This window comes from Drosophila yakuba, chromosome X (genome assembly GCF_016746365.2).
Source record: "Drosophila yakuba strain Tai18E2 chromosome X, Prin_Dyak_Tai18E2_2.1, whole genome shotgun sequence".
NCBI classification, from domain to species: Eukaryota; Metazoa; Arthropoda; class Insecta; order Diptera; family Drosophilidae; genus Drosophila; species Drosophila yakuba.
This window is the reverse complement of record NC_052526.2, coordinates 1,718,870-1,733,493: the sequence shown is the minus strand read 5'-3', so window position 1 is coordinate 1,733,493 and position 14,624 is coordinate 1,718,870. Positions and strand designations below refer to the sequence as shown.

At 45.0% G+C, this 14,624-nt stretch overlaps 1 protein-coding gene across 6 annotated transcripts in view; it reads left to right on the top strand.

Moving 5' to 3' along the window:
- LOC6523966 (teneurin-a) overlaps positions 1–10,749 on the top strand; it is a 139,370-nt gene extending 128,621 nt beyond the window's left edge. For all 6 annotated transcript variants that reach the window (XM_015189921.3, XM_015189919.3, XM_039376911.2 and 3 more), the window contains one exon: positions 2,760–10,749. In XM_015189921.3, coding sequence (XP_015045407.1) covers positions 2,760–6,652 — 3,893 coding nt within the window. In that variant the 3' untranslated portion in view covers positions 6,653–10,749. The remainder of the gene's footprint in view (positions 1–2,759) is intronic.
- The last annotated feature ends 3,875 nt before the right edge of the window (positions 10,750–14,624 follow it).

Genomic DNA, 14,624 nt, shown 5'->3' with positions numbered 1-14,624 from the left:
CCGCCCCTTCAAATCATTAATTAGGAATACATACAGACACACACAAACACATATTTAGATAAATATATATAAAGGAATATACGTAGGTGTTTTCGCATCTGTGAAGGGCAGACAAGACACATACAAATGTAGCTGCAGGCCACGGAAAAACGTAAATAAGCTTAATTAGCAGCTCGCAAGCTTAAGTGGCCTTTTTCCCCGGCGAGTATGTGAAAAATGATTGCATTAATTGCCCTGCCACCGAAAGAAAAATTAAGGAAAAGCGATCTAAAAATAAAGAAATATCGATGGGGGGACAGTAGAAAAACGGAGACAGTTAAAGATATCCGTTTGTTCTACTTCAAACTTCGCCCAAATAATTAACCCTATTTGTAAAGCTAATCACCTCAGCTAACGAAGCCTGTCCCTTTCTAGATGATTATTTATATCATATATTATGACATTTTTATGGCATAAACTATAAATTGTACATTATACATCCTCAATTCGCGTCGTGCCAGCCAATTCAATTGTGCCAGCGATTTGGACATATGCCATGCCAGCTGGTCATGGCGACTGTTTAACGCTCAGGACGATTGCAGGACACCCTGATATCCTTGTGTATGTGTAACAAACCCACTACGGATGGTTTAAAGAGCGAGCAGCTTGTGGGGCTGGTGGAGCAACACCAAACATTCGGCGACACAATGGCAACAACCCTTTGCACTGGGCACAAACAAGTTGTTCAGTTTATGGGGTCATTACCATTACATTACAATTCACCCACACACACACACGTACATATTCAGCGGGTGGTGGCGGTGGGTGGTAACCTCCAGCTGAGCGTCACACATTTATTGCATTGAAATTCGCTCAATCGCTGGTCTGGCGCTTTGCCAATTCGAATGCCAATGCCCCAGCTTCAGTTGGGAAAACGAGAGACGGACTACACTGTGGAAAACACCGCTTCGAATGGAAATAATTGAGGAATATTTACGCTACCCTTTGAAATCAATACACATTTAGGCAAAGTTTCCAATTGAAATCAATCCAATTAAAGGAGTGATGCATTTCGGCGTAATATTTTTTACTGTACAGCACGCCGAACCCGAAACCAAAAAGCTCCTCTAAAATGAGACCATAATGGCTTACGGTCCAACTACAGGAGGTCACCAATGGGGCTGGATGGGTATTAGGTACGGAACTGTGGGTGGTGTGGGGATGGTGGTGGTGGTGGTGGTCTCGGTCATGTGTCTTTTGGTGGGAAGGATCCTGCCTCCTTGCCGCTGTGCTCTTGGGTCCTCGCATTCGAATTCGAATGCGGATTTGGGTTTGGGTTTGGGTTCGGGTTCGGGCTCGGGTAAATGAACTGTAACGCAATCAAATCAAATCAACACTGCCCGCACCGCAACGAGAAGAAGAAGCCACAATGTATTTAATATTTTTATTGTGATATGTGCAAATAGCAACACACTGGCACATAATTCGCAATCAGCGGTGAATTGTTGCATGCAATAATTGCGTGAAATGGAGGTTTATGTTGGGGTGGATTTCGAAAAGGTCCTTGCTTTGCAATCATTTCCGGTAGCAGTGGAGAATGTGTGTGTGGTTTACGCAGCAGTATGAGTATTTCTATTTAGTAACTGCAATGATGATTGTGTCACCCGTTTTGCTTTAAAAATCCATAGAAAGTATCCCTAAACCAACACGAATGGCATTTCGAGATGAATCCAGTTGCGGGCAATGATGTAAAGTTAATGTGTTCCAAAGACATCGCCACCCTGCGCTTTTCCACTTAGTTTTTTATACAAAACGCTGTCATCGTCTTTTCTTGTTGTCTGTTTGCAATGCAAAGCCGTAGGAAAGTGGGTGTTGTTGAGAGGTGTTGAAATAAAAGGGGGAGGATACCGGGGAGCTGTGAGGCGTAAGGCAAGCAAATTTATGCAAATCCAAAGCGATTTTCAACACTAACTAAAATGAAACGCTTTGCAGGGGGCGCACAAAATAGGGGCGTGGCAGCAGGAGGATGACTAGTACTAGTAGTAGTAGCAAATTGCACAAAAATACTTAAGACACTCACCACTCGCTTACAGACGGAACTTACCTATGCCATTTTGTATTTGTGCATTTGCAGTGATTCAAAAACGGAAAAACAGGGTGGACGGGGGGGTTTATTGGATAATATTCAATGGATAGGGTGGGTGGATGAGTGGTAAAATGCAGGAAAAACTAAGGAAGGGAAAATGCAGAGTAGTTAAAACAAACAGCTGCAGGAACTTGGCGTTTAGCTTAAGCAAATGATCAACAAACCAAGGAAACTCGTGTTTGGAATGGGAATGGGAATTGGAATGGGAATGGACCGTTAAGGAAGTGCGAATAAATTTGATGACCAGTTAAAAGGAATTGTCCAAGGAACTGGGAATGAATAAATGAGTCAATTATCTGGCAAGGACAACGAGTGTGCGACTTTTTTTTTACGACTTTTCCCAGCATTCGAGCGAAAAGGTAATCAAATGCTGAGCAGATGTTTTTCGAGCTTTTCCAGCCACCCATTAGGTAGTAAATAAAGTTGATAAGCTACGCTTGTAAAAAAAAAAGCTGCCTTTAACTTCCAGAAAGTGCTTTTAACTCGGCGCGCATAATAAAATGAACTCGTTCTTCCTAATTGATTCGTAATATATGAAAAGGTTTTAAAGTTGCCAATTAAACTACTTTATCAATACGATTATTATGGTGAATGTATATTATATATATATTTTGTGTTTCCCCTATCCTTTCAGGATCCCTGCACGTTTTGGCTTTGGAGCACTATTTGCCGTCGCACGATGAGAACGGCGAGTTCCACATTCCCTTCCCGCCGTCCAGTGAGATCTATGTGTTCAATCGCTATGGCCAGCACGTGGCCACCAAAGATCTGACCTCCGGAAAGACGCGCTACAGCTTCCTGTACTCGAAGAACACCAGTTTCGGCCGCCTGTCAACGGTGACCGATGCTTCCGGCAATAAGATTCAGTTCCTGCGCGACTACAGCAATGTGGTAAGTTCGATTGAGAACACGCAGGATCACAAATCGGAGATCCAGATCAATGGCATTGGCATCATGACCAAGCTGAGCGAGAAGGGTCGCCAGGAGATCGAACTGGACTACGATAGTAACACGGGTCTGCTGAATTCCCGCTCCTCTGGCGGTGAGACGTACATCTATCAGTACGACGAGTTTGGTCGGGTGACCGGAATGATACTGCCCAGCGGTGAGATCGTGAGGATCACCTCCCAGCTTGCCGATAGCCAGGGTCTCACTGTCTACGTCCATGCCTCCGTGGAGTCCCTCTTCTCGAGGGAACGGATCGCCGGCGAGGCCAACGAGCTGCTGGTTCTGGGCGGAGTGCGATCCACTTTCCTGAAGCGCGGACAAGCCCACGCGGATGCGGAATTGAAGGCGAACAACACCCTGGTGATCCATGGCGACAATGGCGTGGTGGTGGAGGCCTCTGCCGTGGCCAGACACCCCCTTCTGGAGGCAGCGCTGCCCGTGGAGGCGGAAATGCTGGCCATGTGGTCGCACCAAAGTGTCACCATGGGCGAGGGACTGACCAACTCCATGTACTCCGTCTATAGTTTGGTGGGGGATGTCAGGAATCCACAGCAGACGCTCAACCGTGAGATCTGGGTCAACCAGTCGCGTGTGATTGGCGTGGAGTTCGATCAGTTCACCAATCGCGAGACCTTCTACGATTCCCGACGCACCCCAATCCTGATAGTGGCCTACGACCAGTCTGGCCTGCCCAAATCCTATTACCCCACCAATGGCTATCCGGTGAACATCACCTACGATCGATTCAATCGCGTCGAGGGCTGGGCCTGGGGTCCGGCGGAGCTCAAGTATAGCTACGACCGACATGGTTTGCTCTCGGAGATCACCTCGCAGCAGGATGGCATCGTGTCCTTCGTGTACAACGACTGGAACCTGGTCTCCGAGATCGGCTTGGCCAGCCAGCGAAAGTTTGTGCTGCAGTACGACGATGCTGGCGGCTTGAGGCATGTGGTCCTGCCCTCCGGTACTCGTCACAGCTTCAGCATGCAGACCTCGATTGGATTCATCCGCTGCACCTACACGCCGCCGGGCAGCACAAGGGCCTATCTGCAGCACTACAGCCATGCGGGAGCGCTGCTCCAGACAATCCTACCGGGCGATGGAGCCCGCATCGTCTATCGCTACAATGCCGCTGGCCAGTTGACGGAGGTGGTCCATGGCGATGGCAGGAGTGAGTTCCAGTACAACGAGGCCACCGGAATGCCGAGCACCGTTTCGCACACGGAACGGGAACTGGAGTACCGATGGGACTTCGAGTATGCCGCCGGTTTGCTGGCCGAGGAGCGGATCGATTATGTGGCCAAAACGGGTCTCAGCAATGCCAAGTTTAGCTACGAGTACGATTCCCAGCTGCGAGTGGTGGCACTGCAGGGCAGGATCGGTGGTCAGAGTCTGCCGACGCAGGCGTTTGCCTACGATCCGCGCACCGGCAGACCCAGCCTCATTGGCCAGTTCCGATTCTCGCAGCCGGCACAGAATCAAACCCAATTGCATGACGGTACCGCTAGCTTCACACGGACGGTGGACGGACGCTTCCAGACGCAGCGAATGGCCCTAGCCATCCATCGGCTGGAAGTGTTCCGCATGGAGTTCTCGTATGGAGTGCACGGCCGGATCTCGCAGACGCGCACCTACACGCGAAACATGGCGGTCAATAGCTATACGAATGTGAAGAACTACACATGGGACTGCGATGGGCAGTTGGTGGGCGTGGAGGCCCAGGAGCCGTGGGGCTTCCGTTACGACGACAATGGCAACCTGCTGTCGCTCACCTACAGAGGCAACACGATACCGATGGAGTACAATGCGCAGGACAGGATTGTAAAGTTCGGCGAGGGGCAGTATAAGTACGATGCGAGAGGTCTGGTGGCCCAAAATGCCAGAGAAGAGCGCTTCCACTACAATACCCAGGGCCTGCTCGTCCGGGCCTCCAAGCGGGGTCGCTTCGATGTGCGCTACTACTACGATCATCTGAAGCGGCTGACGACCCGAAAGGATAACTTTGGCAATGTCACACAGTTCTTCTACACCAACCAGCAGCGACCGTACGAGGTCAGCCAGATATACTCGCCGCGGGATGGCAAGCTAATGTCACTGACCTACGACGATGTTGGTCATCTGATCTACGCACAGGTGTACCGGCACAAGTACTATGTGGCCACAGATCAGAGTGGCACACCACTAATGCTCTTCAACCAGTACGGCGAGGGCATTCGGGAAATTATGCGTTCACCATTCGGTCACATTGTGTACGACTCGAATCCGTATCTGTATCTGCCCATCGATTTCTGTGGCGGCATTCTGGACCAGGTGACCACGCTGGTGCACATGGGCGATGGTCGAGTGTATGATCCATTGATTGGCCAGTGGATGTCGCCGGACTGGCAGCGTGTTGCCGAAAGGATCATCTCCCCAACGCGCCTGCATCTGTACCGATTTAATGGCAACGATCCCATCAATGTGGGTCACGAACGTCACTATCCGGAGGACTTTGCCGCCTGGATGCGCACCCTGGGCTACAATGTGGGCAATCTGGTGCCGCAATTGGCCCGCGATCTGTGGCAGCCGCCAGCACTTTGGGGCAGACCACCGGCCAATCCGGTGGCCCTAAATCTGCGACGGCCCTTCGATAACATTCCCACCATGGCGGTGGAGAGCGGATTCCTCGCACACCTAAACGTGCGCCGAATGTCGGACTTTGAGCAGCTGTCGGCACCACCGCGTTCCGCCCTCAAGTGCGATGTGATGGACCCATCGCCCAAGACGATCGGATCCGATACGGAGCCACCGTTTGGCAAGGGCATTGTCGTCTCCCGTACCGCCGATGGCCAGGCCATTGTGTCCAGTGTACCGGCGGCGAATGCCATCTACCGGGACGTCTACACCAGCGTATTCAATCGCTCCAAACTGTTGCCTTTCACCTTTGTGGTTCACAATGCCCAGCAGGACTCGTTCTTCTTCGTGAAGGAGGACGCCTGGCGGGCCACCGAGGATCGCCAGCAGCTGAAGCGTCTGCAGGGTCAGGTGAACACCACGTTCCATGAGATCACAAGAGAGGCGACTGTGGGCAGTGGGCCAGCGGGAGCTGCCAGTGGCGGCGCCGGCTCCTCATCATCCTCCTCGTCATCAGCCAGTGGTGGCTCGTCCTCGAATACGGGCAACTATCTGGACGTTAAGATACACGGGGCACACGCCATCATCAATCTACGCTACGGCACCACCGTGGCCAAGGAGCAGCAGCGACTGATGCACCACGCCAAGCTGACGGCGGTGCGGAAGGCGTGGCACCGCGAAAAGGAGGCACTCCGCAGCGGACTGACCACCGCCCTCGAGTGGAGCCAGCAGGAGACCGATGAGATCCTAAAGCAGAGCTACGCCAACAACTACGAGGGTGAGTACATCCACGATGTTAGTTTATATCCGGAACTGGCGGAGGATCCGTACAACATCAAGTTCGTGAAGAAGAAGGGCGCCACCGGCGGTGCGGCGGGGGTGCCTAATTCGCGACGTCGACGCCGCAGATCCACCGATCTTATCCAGGAGAACGAGGAGGAGCTCCATCGCGAAGCCGACTGTTAGCTCCAGAGGAAACCCCTGAAACCCAGCCACTAAAACGCGAGGAGCGCAGTGAAAACCGACGAACAGGAGACACAATTATTTATATTTATACATATATATATATATAAACATATATATATATGTATGTATGTAGTACATAAATCTATGTTATCGAACCAGTTTTTTGATGTCAAGGAACATTATATATATATATATACACGTATACATAAAATATTTTTTTTTATTGTTAGCCACTAGAGAAAAGTAATGAAAAGTAAAGAAATAAAATGTATGGAAACTAAGAAAGCGACATGCCAACATAATCCCATGTAGCTGCATGTACGTTTATATATGTGTGTGTGTGTGACGTCAGCTAAGCCGCAGATACATTTACAGTACAGATACAGATTACGAATTACAGATACAGCCACGAATATAGACGAGTTATAGATATACAGATATATATATATATGTACATCATATATAGTATACATATATATATATATATAACGATAATGGATAGCATAGTGTAGTAGTCATACGAGCATAATGCGTACCATACATACAGAACATATGTACATGCATACTCACCACAATAAGGGGCGCAGGAGGAGGAAGAAAATTAGCGGGGCGGGAAATTCATGGGAACGGGCGTATCTAATTTTTTTTCGTGGTACTCGAGCTTTTTGAGACTGGCATAGTTTTAAACAAATCCAATTGAACGCGGGGACTGACCGACGGACCTTCAGGAGCTGATCCCTTGGATCTTGCATTTGATACCAACCATCCAATGTACATAAGCGGAAATGGAGAGAGTGGTGGCGGGAACGGAAACGGAAACGGAAGTGGACATTTTGAAGGACAGGCCCAGACCAAAACTCGCACACACACACACACATGTACACATAGACACGCCGACGGACTCACTACACTAGACAACCGGTTTTTGGGGTTGTGGGAGATTTTTGCTTTGCGAAAGCTGTCTCTCGTTTGCTTTGCGCAGTGTCAGCTTGAAAATTAAATGGAAAAGAAGCGAAAAATAAGAAACTTAATTATAGAGATCGAGAAACAAAATGTAGCTGTTAGGAAAAATGTTTTTTTTTAATAAAATATGAAAATATATATATTAAATATAGGGAACACACACACATATTTATAGCAAGAAACCTATAGCTGTAATGTCCTGATAAATAAGTTTAAGTTTTGTCCTACTTAATTAATTAATTTATTCAATTTTATTGTTCATACATACATACATATACGGCCGAGGCAAGGGCAAACACATCCACAATCCAAAAAGAGAAAAAAAAAATATTAAAAATTATATATCAAAGTAATTTTAATTATACATATTAATGCTATTATTATGTGGAATATGAAATGTTTTGTTATTATTTGTAAGTCTGCTTTTCTCGAACTCAGCTCAATGCGGCCCAAATAAACTCAAAACCATAAAACGAATCGAAATAAATAAAGCTTAAAAACAGTATTAAAACAAACACAAACACAAAATAGATATATGATTTCAGCTTTGGAACACCCAGATCGAGATCGTTGAGCTTTCCGTCCAATTTGATTGAGATTGCCAGGGATCCAGAAAGATATTAGATGCCAATTAAAGTAGAATTTGACCGAATTAGTTGACCAATTTTGCTTCGCTTATGAAAACCCCACTTTTTGCAGCTCGAATTTCACTTGTTTTCCATGAATTGGTGCTTATCGAATTTATTGCCACAACTATATGTATAGGTATAGTTGAATTATTGCGTGTGTGTGTGTTGATCGTTTCCTTTCCTCCTAGAAAATAAGCAAATAACTGCTAATAACAAAAAAAAAACGTAGAAAAGGAAAACAAAAGATTGCTGAATTAGTTGCGAGCAAGCAAGAAAACGAAATTTTATAAAAATTAACAACTCGATAAAACAGACCACAAAACGAGGCCAAAACGATCGATCAATTGGTTAAGAAGCTTAAAAAGGGAGCATGAGGAGCCGGCCAAGTAGAAAGCAGCTTAGTGCAGAATGAGTGTCCGTTCAAGGGAGCGAGTGTTGTCCGCCCAAGAGCGATTAGTATCGGTGAAGCTGTACTGCTAAATGTCCGTAAATAGAAGAGTGACCGCTCAATAAATAATTATTGTCCGTACATGAGAAAGAGAGAGAGTCGCGTGCGTGCGATAGCGTTATATCAAAACATAAGAATGGAAATTCGGAGTCTCTCGATATTTTCCGGAGTATCTGTGTATATATACTAAGGCTAATCAAGGTAAACTAGTGTTATATCGTATATGGCACCGTGCATCGTAATCTCTAGTTATATATATATTTATATATATATATAGCATATATATAAATATATATATAAAAAATATACAAGCTCACACAGAAAGTGTGCAATTTTTTTTTGCTTTTTTTTCTCCATCGTTGTCGCGCCTAACTAGATGTAAAATAAATGAGACAAACTATCGGATAAATGGCATATATAAATATAAATAAATATATGTAATATGTATAGGAGTCTACATGTTAGTTGTACGTGTGCGGGGTACCACTGTACTTTCCGCTCGAATTTCTCCCATCTGGTTTTTGATTCGTTTCCATTTCCGTTTCGTTGATTGGCAAACCAAAACAATTCGAAAAAGAGCAGGAGTCAGTTACCTATTAGAATTTGGCAAGCATAAAAAGCAAACAAGCAACAAAATGAAAACAAACAAAAAAAAACGAAATGAAATTGCTTCAAAAGCAAACAAAAAAAGATAAACAAATGGCACACTAAAATAAATATTATTGATTAGAGCAAACTATGAAATGGCTTGAGAACGGAGAAACCGAAATAAAATAAAGTAAAAGTAAAATATAATACAAGAACAGCAGACGCAGCAAGAAATATTTATGTGTACATAACTGAAAAACCCAAGTATTTTAGGATATTTATGTTAGAGCTACACAAACTTTAACTTAAACCGAAGGAGTAACATACAACTAAACCTAAACTTAAAACTAAACTAATGCTAAAGTTGAAGTTGAGGGGCGAAAAAAGAGGAGAAATACTTAGCAAATAAAGAAACAGGGAAACAATTGAGATAAATTAACATTTAAACGTTTTGCACACCACAAACAAAATAAACAAGCTAAACAACAACTAGAACACAGCTCACACAGATACAAACACACACACATACAGATACAGATAAACACCCTCCCACATACACCGACATAAATACAGATGCAAGTACATATACACTTGACAGCAAAGCAAAGAACAAAATTTAGCAACAACAAGAATTTATGAGATTAATAAACATATAAACAAAATAATATAAACAAACCAACCAAAAGGCAGCGACGCAACAAGAAAAGTTGAAATACTTATTAAAAACAAATAAAGGCAGAGGAGAACAATTAAAAAACAAAAAAACAAGAAGAACAAATTATATTTATTAGACAAAATAGCAGAGAAGATGAATCTGTAGTATATCGAACTATGTAATTCACAAATAGTAAATAAACCGAGGCAAACCAAGCAAACCTAAGGAATATTGTAGGGCAAATTCAAATTAATTGAGAAACGAACAGAAAACACCCCAACTTTTTTTTGTCTGAGTAAGCTTAGTGGAGAATTCAAGGGTCGGCGGGGGGATGGGAGTGAAAAACCCCCTCTACCATCCCCCGCCGCATTGTCAATGCAAACGATAAACGATAACCCCCATTCATCACCTAGAACCCCCTAGGCATATGCATATATGTATCTATCGGTAAATGAACAATTATATATGGCATTATATTACCACAGCAGAACAGTAAACTAAAATGACATAAAATAAAAGTAACTACGATAATTATTGCAATAATGATAATGATATACCATATATGTAATGATTTCAACGCAAAACGAGAAATATTTTAAGCGCATTAAGTTGAACTATATTATATATGAAAATATATATATGGAAAAAAAAACAAAAAAACGAAAAAAACAAGTGACAAGCGGTAAAGATAAACCAAAACAAAAAAAAGAAAAAACCACACAACACAACTTCTGAGGATATCAAGGGTCTAAGAATAAATAAAACTAATGAATTAATTAAAAATAAATAAATGAATATGAAAACTAAATGTGAAGCTATACCCCTGTGTTTTTATTGAACTATGCGGACTTCATAAATTTAAATTGTTCAAGCAGCTATCAGCTTTTATTCTGGCAAATAAGAATTTCTGAGTACACTAAGACTTATTTTTGCCTTAAATATAATTTTTTGTAAATTAATGATGCGTTGGTTGGAAAATTACATCCCATTTGATCGTGCAGCTGTGCAAAGACAAACATGTGTACATATTGCGACTACTTTCATAAATAGCGATGCTTAAATACCCTGGAAACGTGATCATTGGAGCGGTGGGTAAATGTCAGTCGAATCATTCATCCCACACCCCCCCAAGGAAGTTAAGCCCCAAAATGCATACATAATAATCAACTCAGTTGGTGTTGCTGCTGCGACGTTGCAGCTGTCTTGGCCAGAGCGTTGACACACATGCATGCCGAATGCGTTTTGTGGGGACTAAGGAGGCTGAGGGTCGCTCCTGCTCCGTCTCCGGCTTTTGCCAAAAGATTTGGCCAGGCCACGATGCCGGAGCGAAGCCAGCAGCTGTACTAGATTTGAGTGAAATGTTGCTACTTCTGGATGGTGGGTTTCGGGTAACTGTAACTGCTACGACTGCCAAAGCCAAAGCAAGTGCATCGCCACCTTCGCCACCATCACCGCCGTCGCAATCTCCATCTCCATCTGCAGCTGCAGCTGCAGTTAAATATTCAAATTTATACAAAGCATCTTCAGGTGCTCGTTGAGCAGTTGTGTGTTGCCTGTTTACCAACTACAAACTATGTGTCAACAGCGGCTCAGGCCGAGACAGATGAAGAAAGCATCCAGCATCCACCATCCACTTCCTGCACCACAAAATTCTGCAGACCTGCTGCATTATTTATTCCCGACAGAAAGGGGAGGCGGTACTCGGTACTCACCTTTCCCAGGTCGAGGCTGCTCTCCATTTTCTGCATTTCAATTACAGACTTGCTGGCAACCTCCATCAACCCCATTTCCATCGCCATCATCTGCATCATCTGCATCATCAGTATGCAGCTTTGCCTGAAGAGCTGTTTTCTAGCCTAGACCTGACACCCAGCCAAACACATAAGCGAAGCCAAAAAACAAAAATAGACACGAAAAAAATATATAATTGGCACCGAACCGGCGCCAATAAAATGGCATAGTCAACGGCGCAAAACTATTTCGATCCAGAATGTCAATATATCGAAAGCGTATTCCAAATCAAAGATTCAAAAGCAGACAAAAAGTCCAAATATTTCTGAAATATACTATATATATAAATATATATCATCTGAACTGGAAAGGCTTTTATAATTGAATAGACTTCGAGTATTGTATTGTAAAGCTATTGTTGCCAAGCGTTTGCTACACCAAATAGCTCAGGCAAAGGTAAGTCAATGTGCAATGCAAATAAAAAGTATTTTAAATGTTTTCTTTTTATTTTCCTAGTCAAACCAAAAAAGGAAATAAATGTTTCTTATACATATAAATAATAATACTAAATATTTATGTTGCTATCAAAGGACTTTTTGGAATAAGCTGACAAATGGAAAAACTCATTTCAAAGCCATGGAATTCGCAGGCGATCTGGAACAAAAGACACAAAATGTCAACTATTTTGGTCTTCGCCTTTGATGCGGCAGCGGGACATCAAAAAGATGCAATGTCAACACACACACACACGCACTGGTCACATTATTAACTCGGAAGAAATGAACTCCTGGGCGTGTCCAGGAATAGGATGAGGCCGGGAAACCATGCGACAGACTCACGAGCCATGGCAAACTTTAGCATATTTGTTAAATACTTTAATTAATAATTTAGAGCAGGAGCACGCTGGGTGGGTGGTTGGAAGTGCTCATACAAACAAGGGGAGACGGGGGAGAACCCAGAAGTTGAGCAAACAACTAACAAAAGATCAAGGATTATGCGTGCTCAGTCCATGGGCATGTAAGCGTGTGTGGGTGTGTGGGTGTGTCGGTGTGTGAGTGTGCTAGTGTGTATTTTCCGGATGCGGTGAAAGAGAAGGAAAAGCGCTCCTAGGACTCGGGCCTGTAATAAAAAGAAAACAAAGAAGATTAGACTAAACGGAGCGGAGGCCAAGAAGAAGCCGGCTTGATGAGTTTAATTATTTGAATGCTTCAGCTCACACACACTCGCACACACACAGACGGAGGGGGTGAAGTGGGGTGGGGTTGAAACGGACGGAAGTGGGGGGGAGAGGGAAGGAAAAAGCCAAGGGCGCACCAACCAAACAAAAGGCAGATGCTTTTGTCATATGCACACGACCTCAACTTTTCCAAGGCCCAGATGCCAGAGTGCTGCCCCACAGCCCCACATCCCCACAGCTTTGCAGCCACCCAACAAGCGACCTGCCGCCACACACACACCACACCACACCTACCATCCTCACCTTTTCAGGCTGAGAAATGCGAGCATCCCCAACCCCCTTCCACCTTAGCCCACCACCACCAGGAATCCTTTCGAGCCCAAGAATCCAAGGCTCCCGAGAATGTGGACTCCAAATCTGGTCAAAGAGTTGTCCTCGTCCAAGGAAACCCATTTGAATTCCAAGCAAAAACAACAGAAATTAAATACAAGGTTAACATAATTGTTGAAAAGATATGTGAGTAATAATTGATGGTTTTTCTTTGCCTTCAGGCCGATCAGCAGGTTGCATTGAAAGCCGTTGAGATCGAAAGCCGTTTAAAGTGCAGCCTCAATTAGCATTTGCCTGTCGGACGCTTCTGATCCTGGTCTGATAATGGATGAGCCAGGACCTCCACTCTTTCGAGTCCTGAGCTGCAGCCCCTCTCTCCTCCCTCCTCGCACTTTTTTTCCTGCCTCTCGTGGGAGTGCATTCAAAGTGATGCTCTGTTCTGTTTTCAATTTGGTTACATTCTCCATTTACACGGCAGTCGCCGCTTTTCGGAGTGTGGAGCTTCGCAGAGCCCGACAGGACGACCTGCAGTCATTTCTGCATCCCATACCTATACCCATTCCCGTGCACATCCCGCATTGGCCGCCACTCTATTCAAATGAATCCCCATTTGGCTTCCACTTGACAATGGCAGCGTGCCCCTTTTCTTCCTGGCTCCTCCCGCGAGTCAGTGAACTTAATTTGGTCACACACAATTGATTCTTTTTACAGGTGCTGGCAACCGGGCCACCTCCCCTCCCACAGACAGACACACACTGGATGCCATTGTTGCAGCTGCACGGCGAGAACATGCATTCTCCTTGTTGGTATTTATTTAAATTCACTACCCGCCGTGCGATATTACATTTCTCTCAGTGCAGGACTAGGTAACAGAGAGAATAGTGTGGAAAATCCTGGGGAGGAGCAGGATGTGGAGCGGTGGAGCGGGTGGAGCTGGAAACTGGAGCCAGTGACGACATGTTTGCAGCCTTGTGCAAAACTCGTTTTGTAATTTGTGGCTGAAACAATGCAATTAAGTTGACATTAAGTGAAGTTCGCCCTGCTGGCAACTGGCAACTGGCAACTGGCTCCTGAATCCATGCTGGTGGATGCTGAATGCTGGATGCAGTCTCCTAGCTTTCGGTCCACCTTGGAGGTCACCGCATCCACTCCGCAGCCACCACATGTCAGTCTATGTGTGTTCTCCGACCATGGCCACCCGTTTCTGGATGCCTGCAGTGGTAATGGGATCTAAAAGGGCACTTTCCACACGGAGCAGCCATTTTGCGGGCATCGGGGTGACCACTCAGTCGGCGGCTAAGCCTGCATCCCAATTGATGCTCGAACAGGAAAATTTGCTATTATTTTGAACTATTCCTCGGAGCTTTCAATAAATTTCAATAAATGAATGCCTTGGTGCTAACACAACTATGCATGCATTCGATGACAGAATAGTATTGATTAGTAAGCAC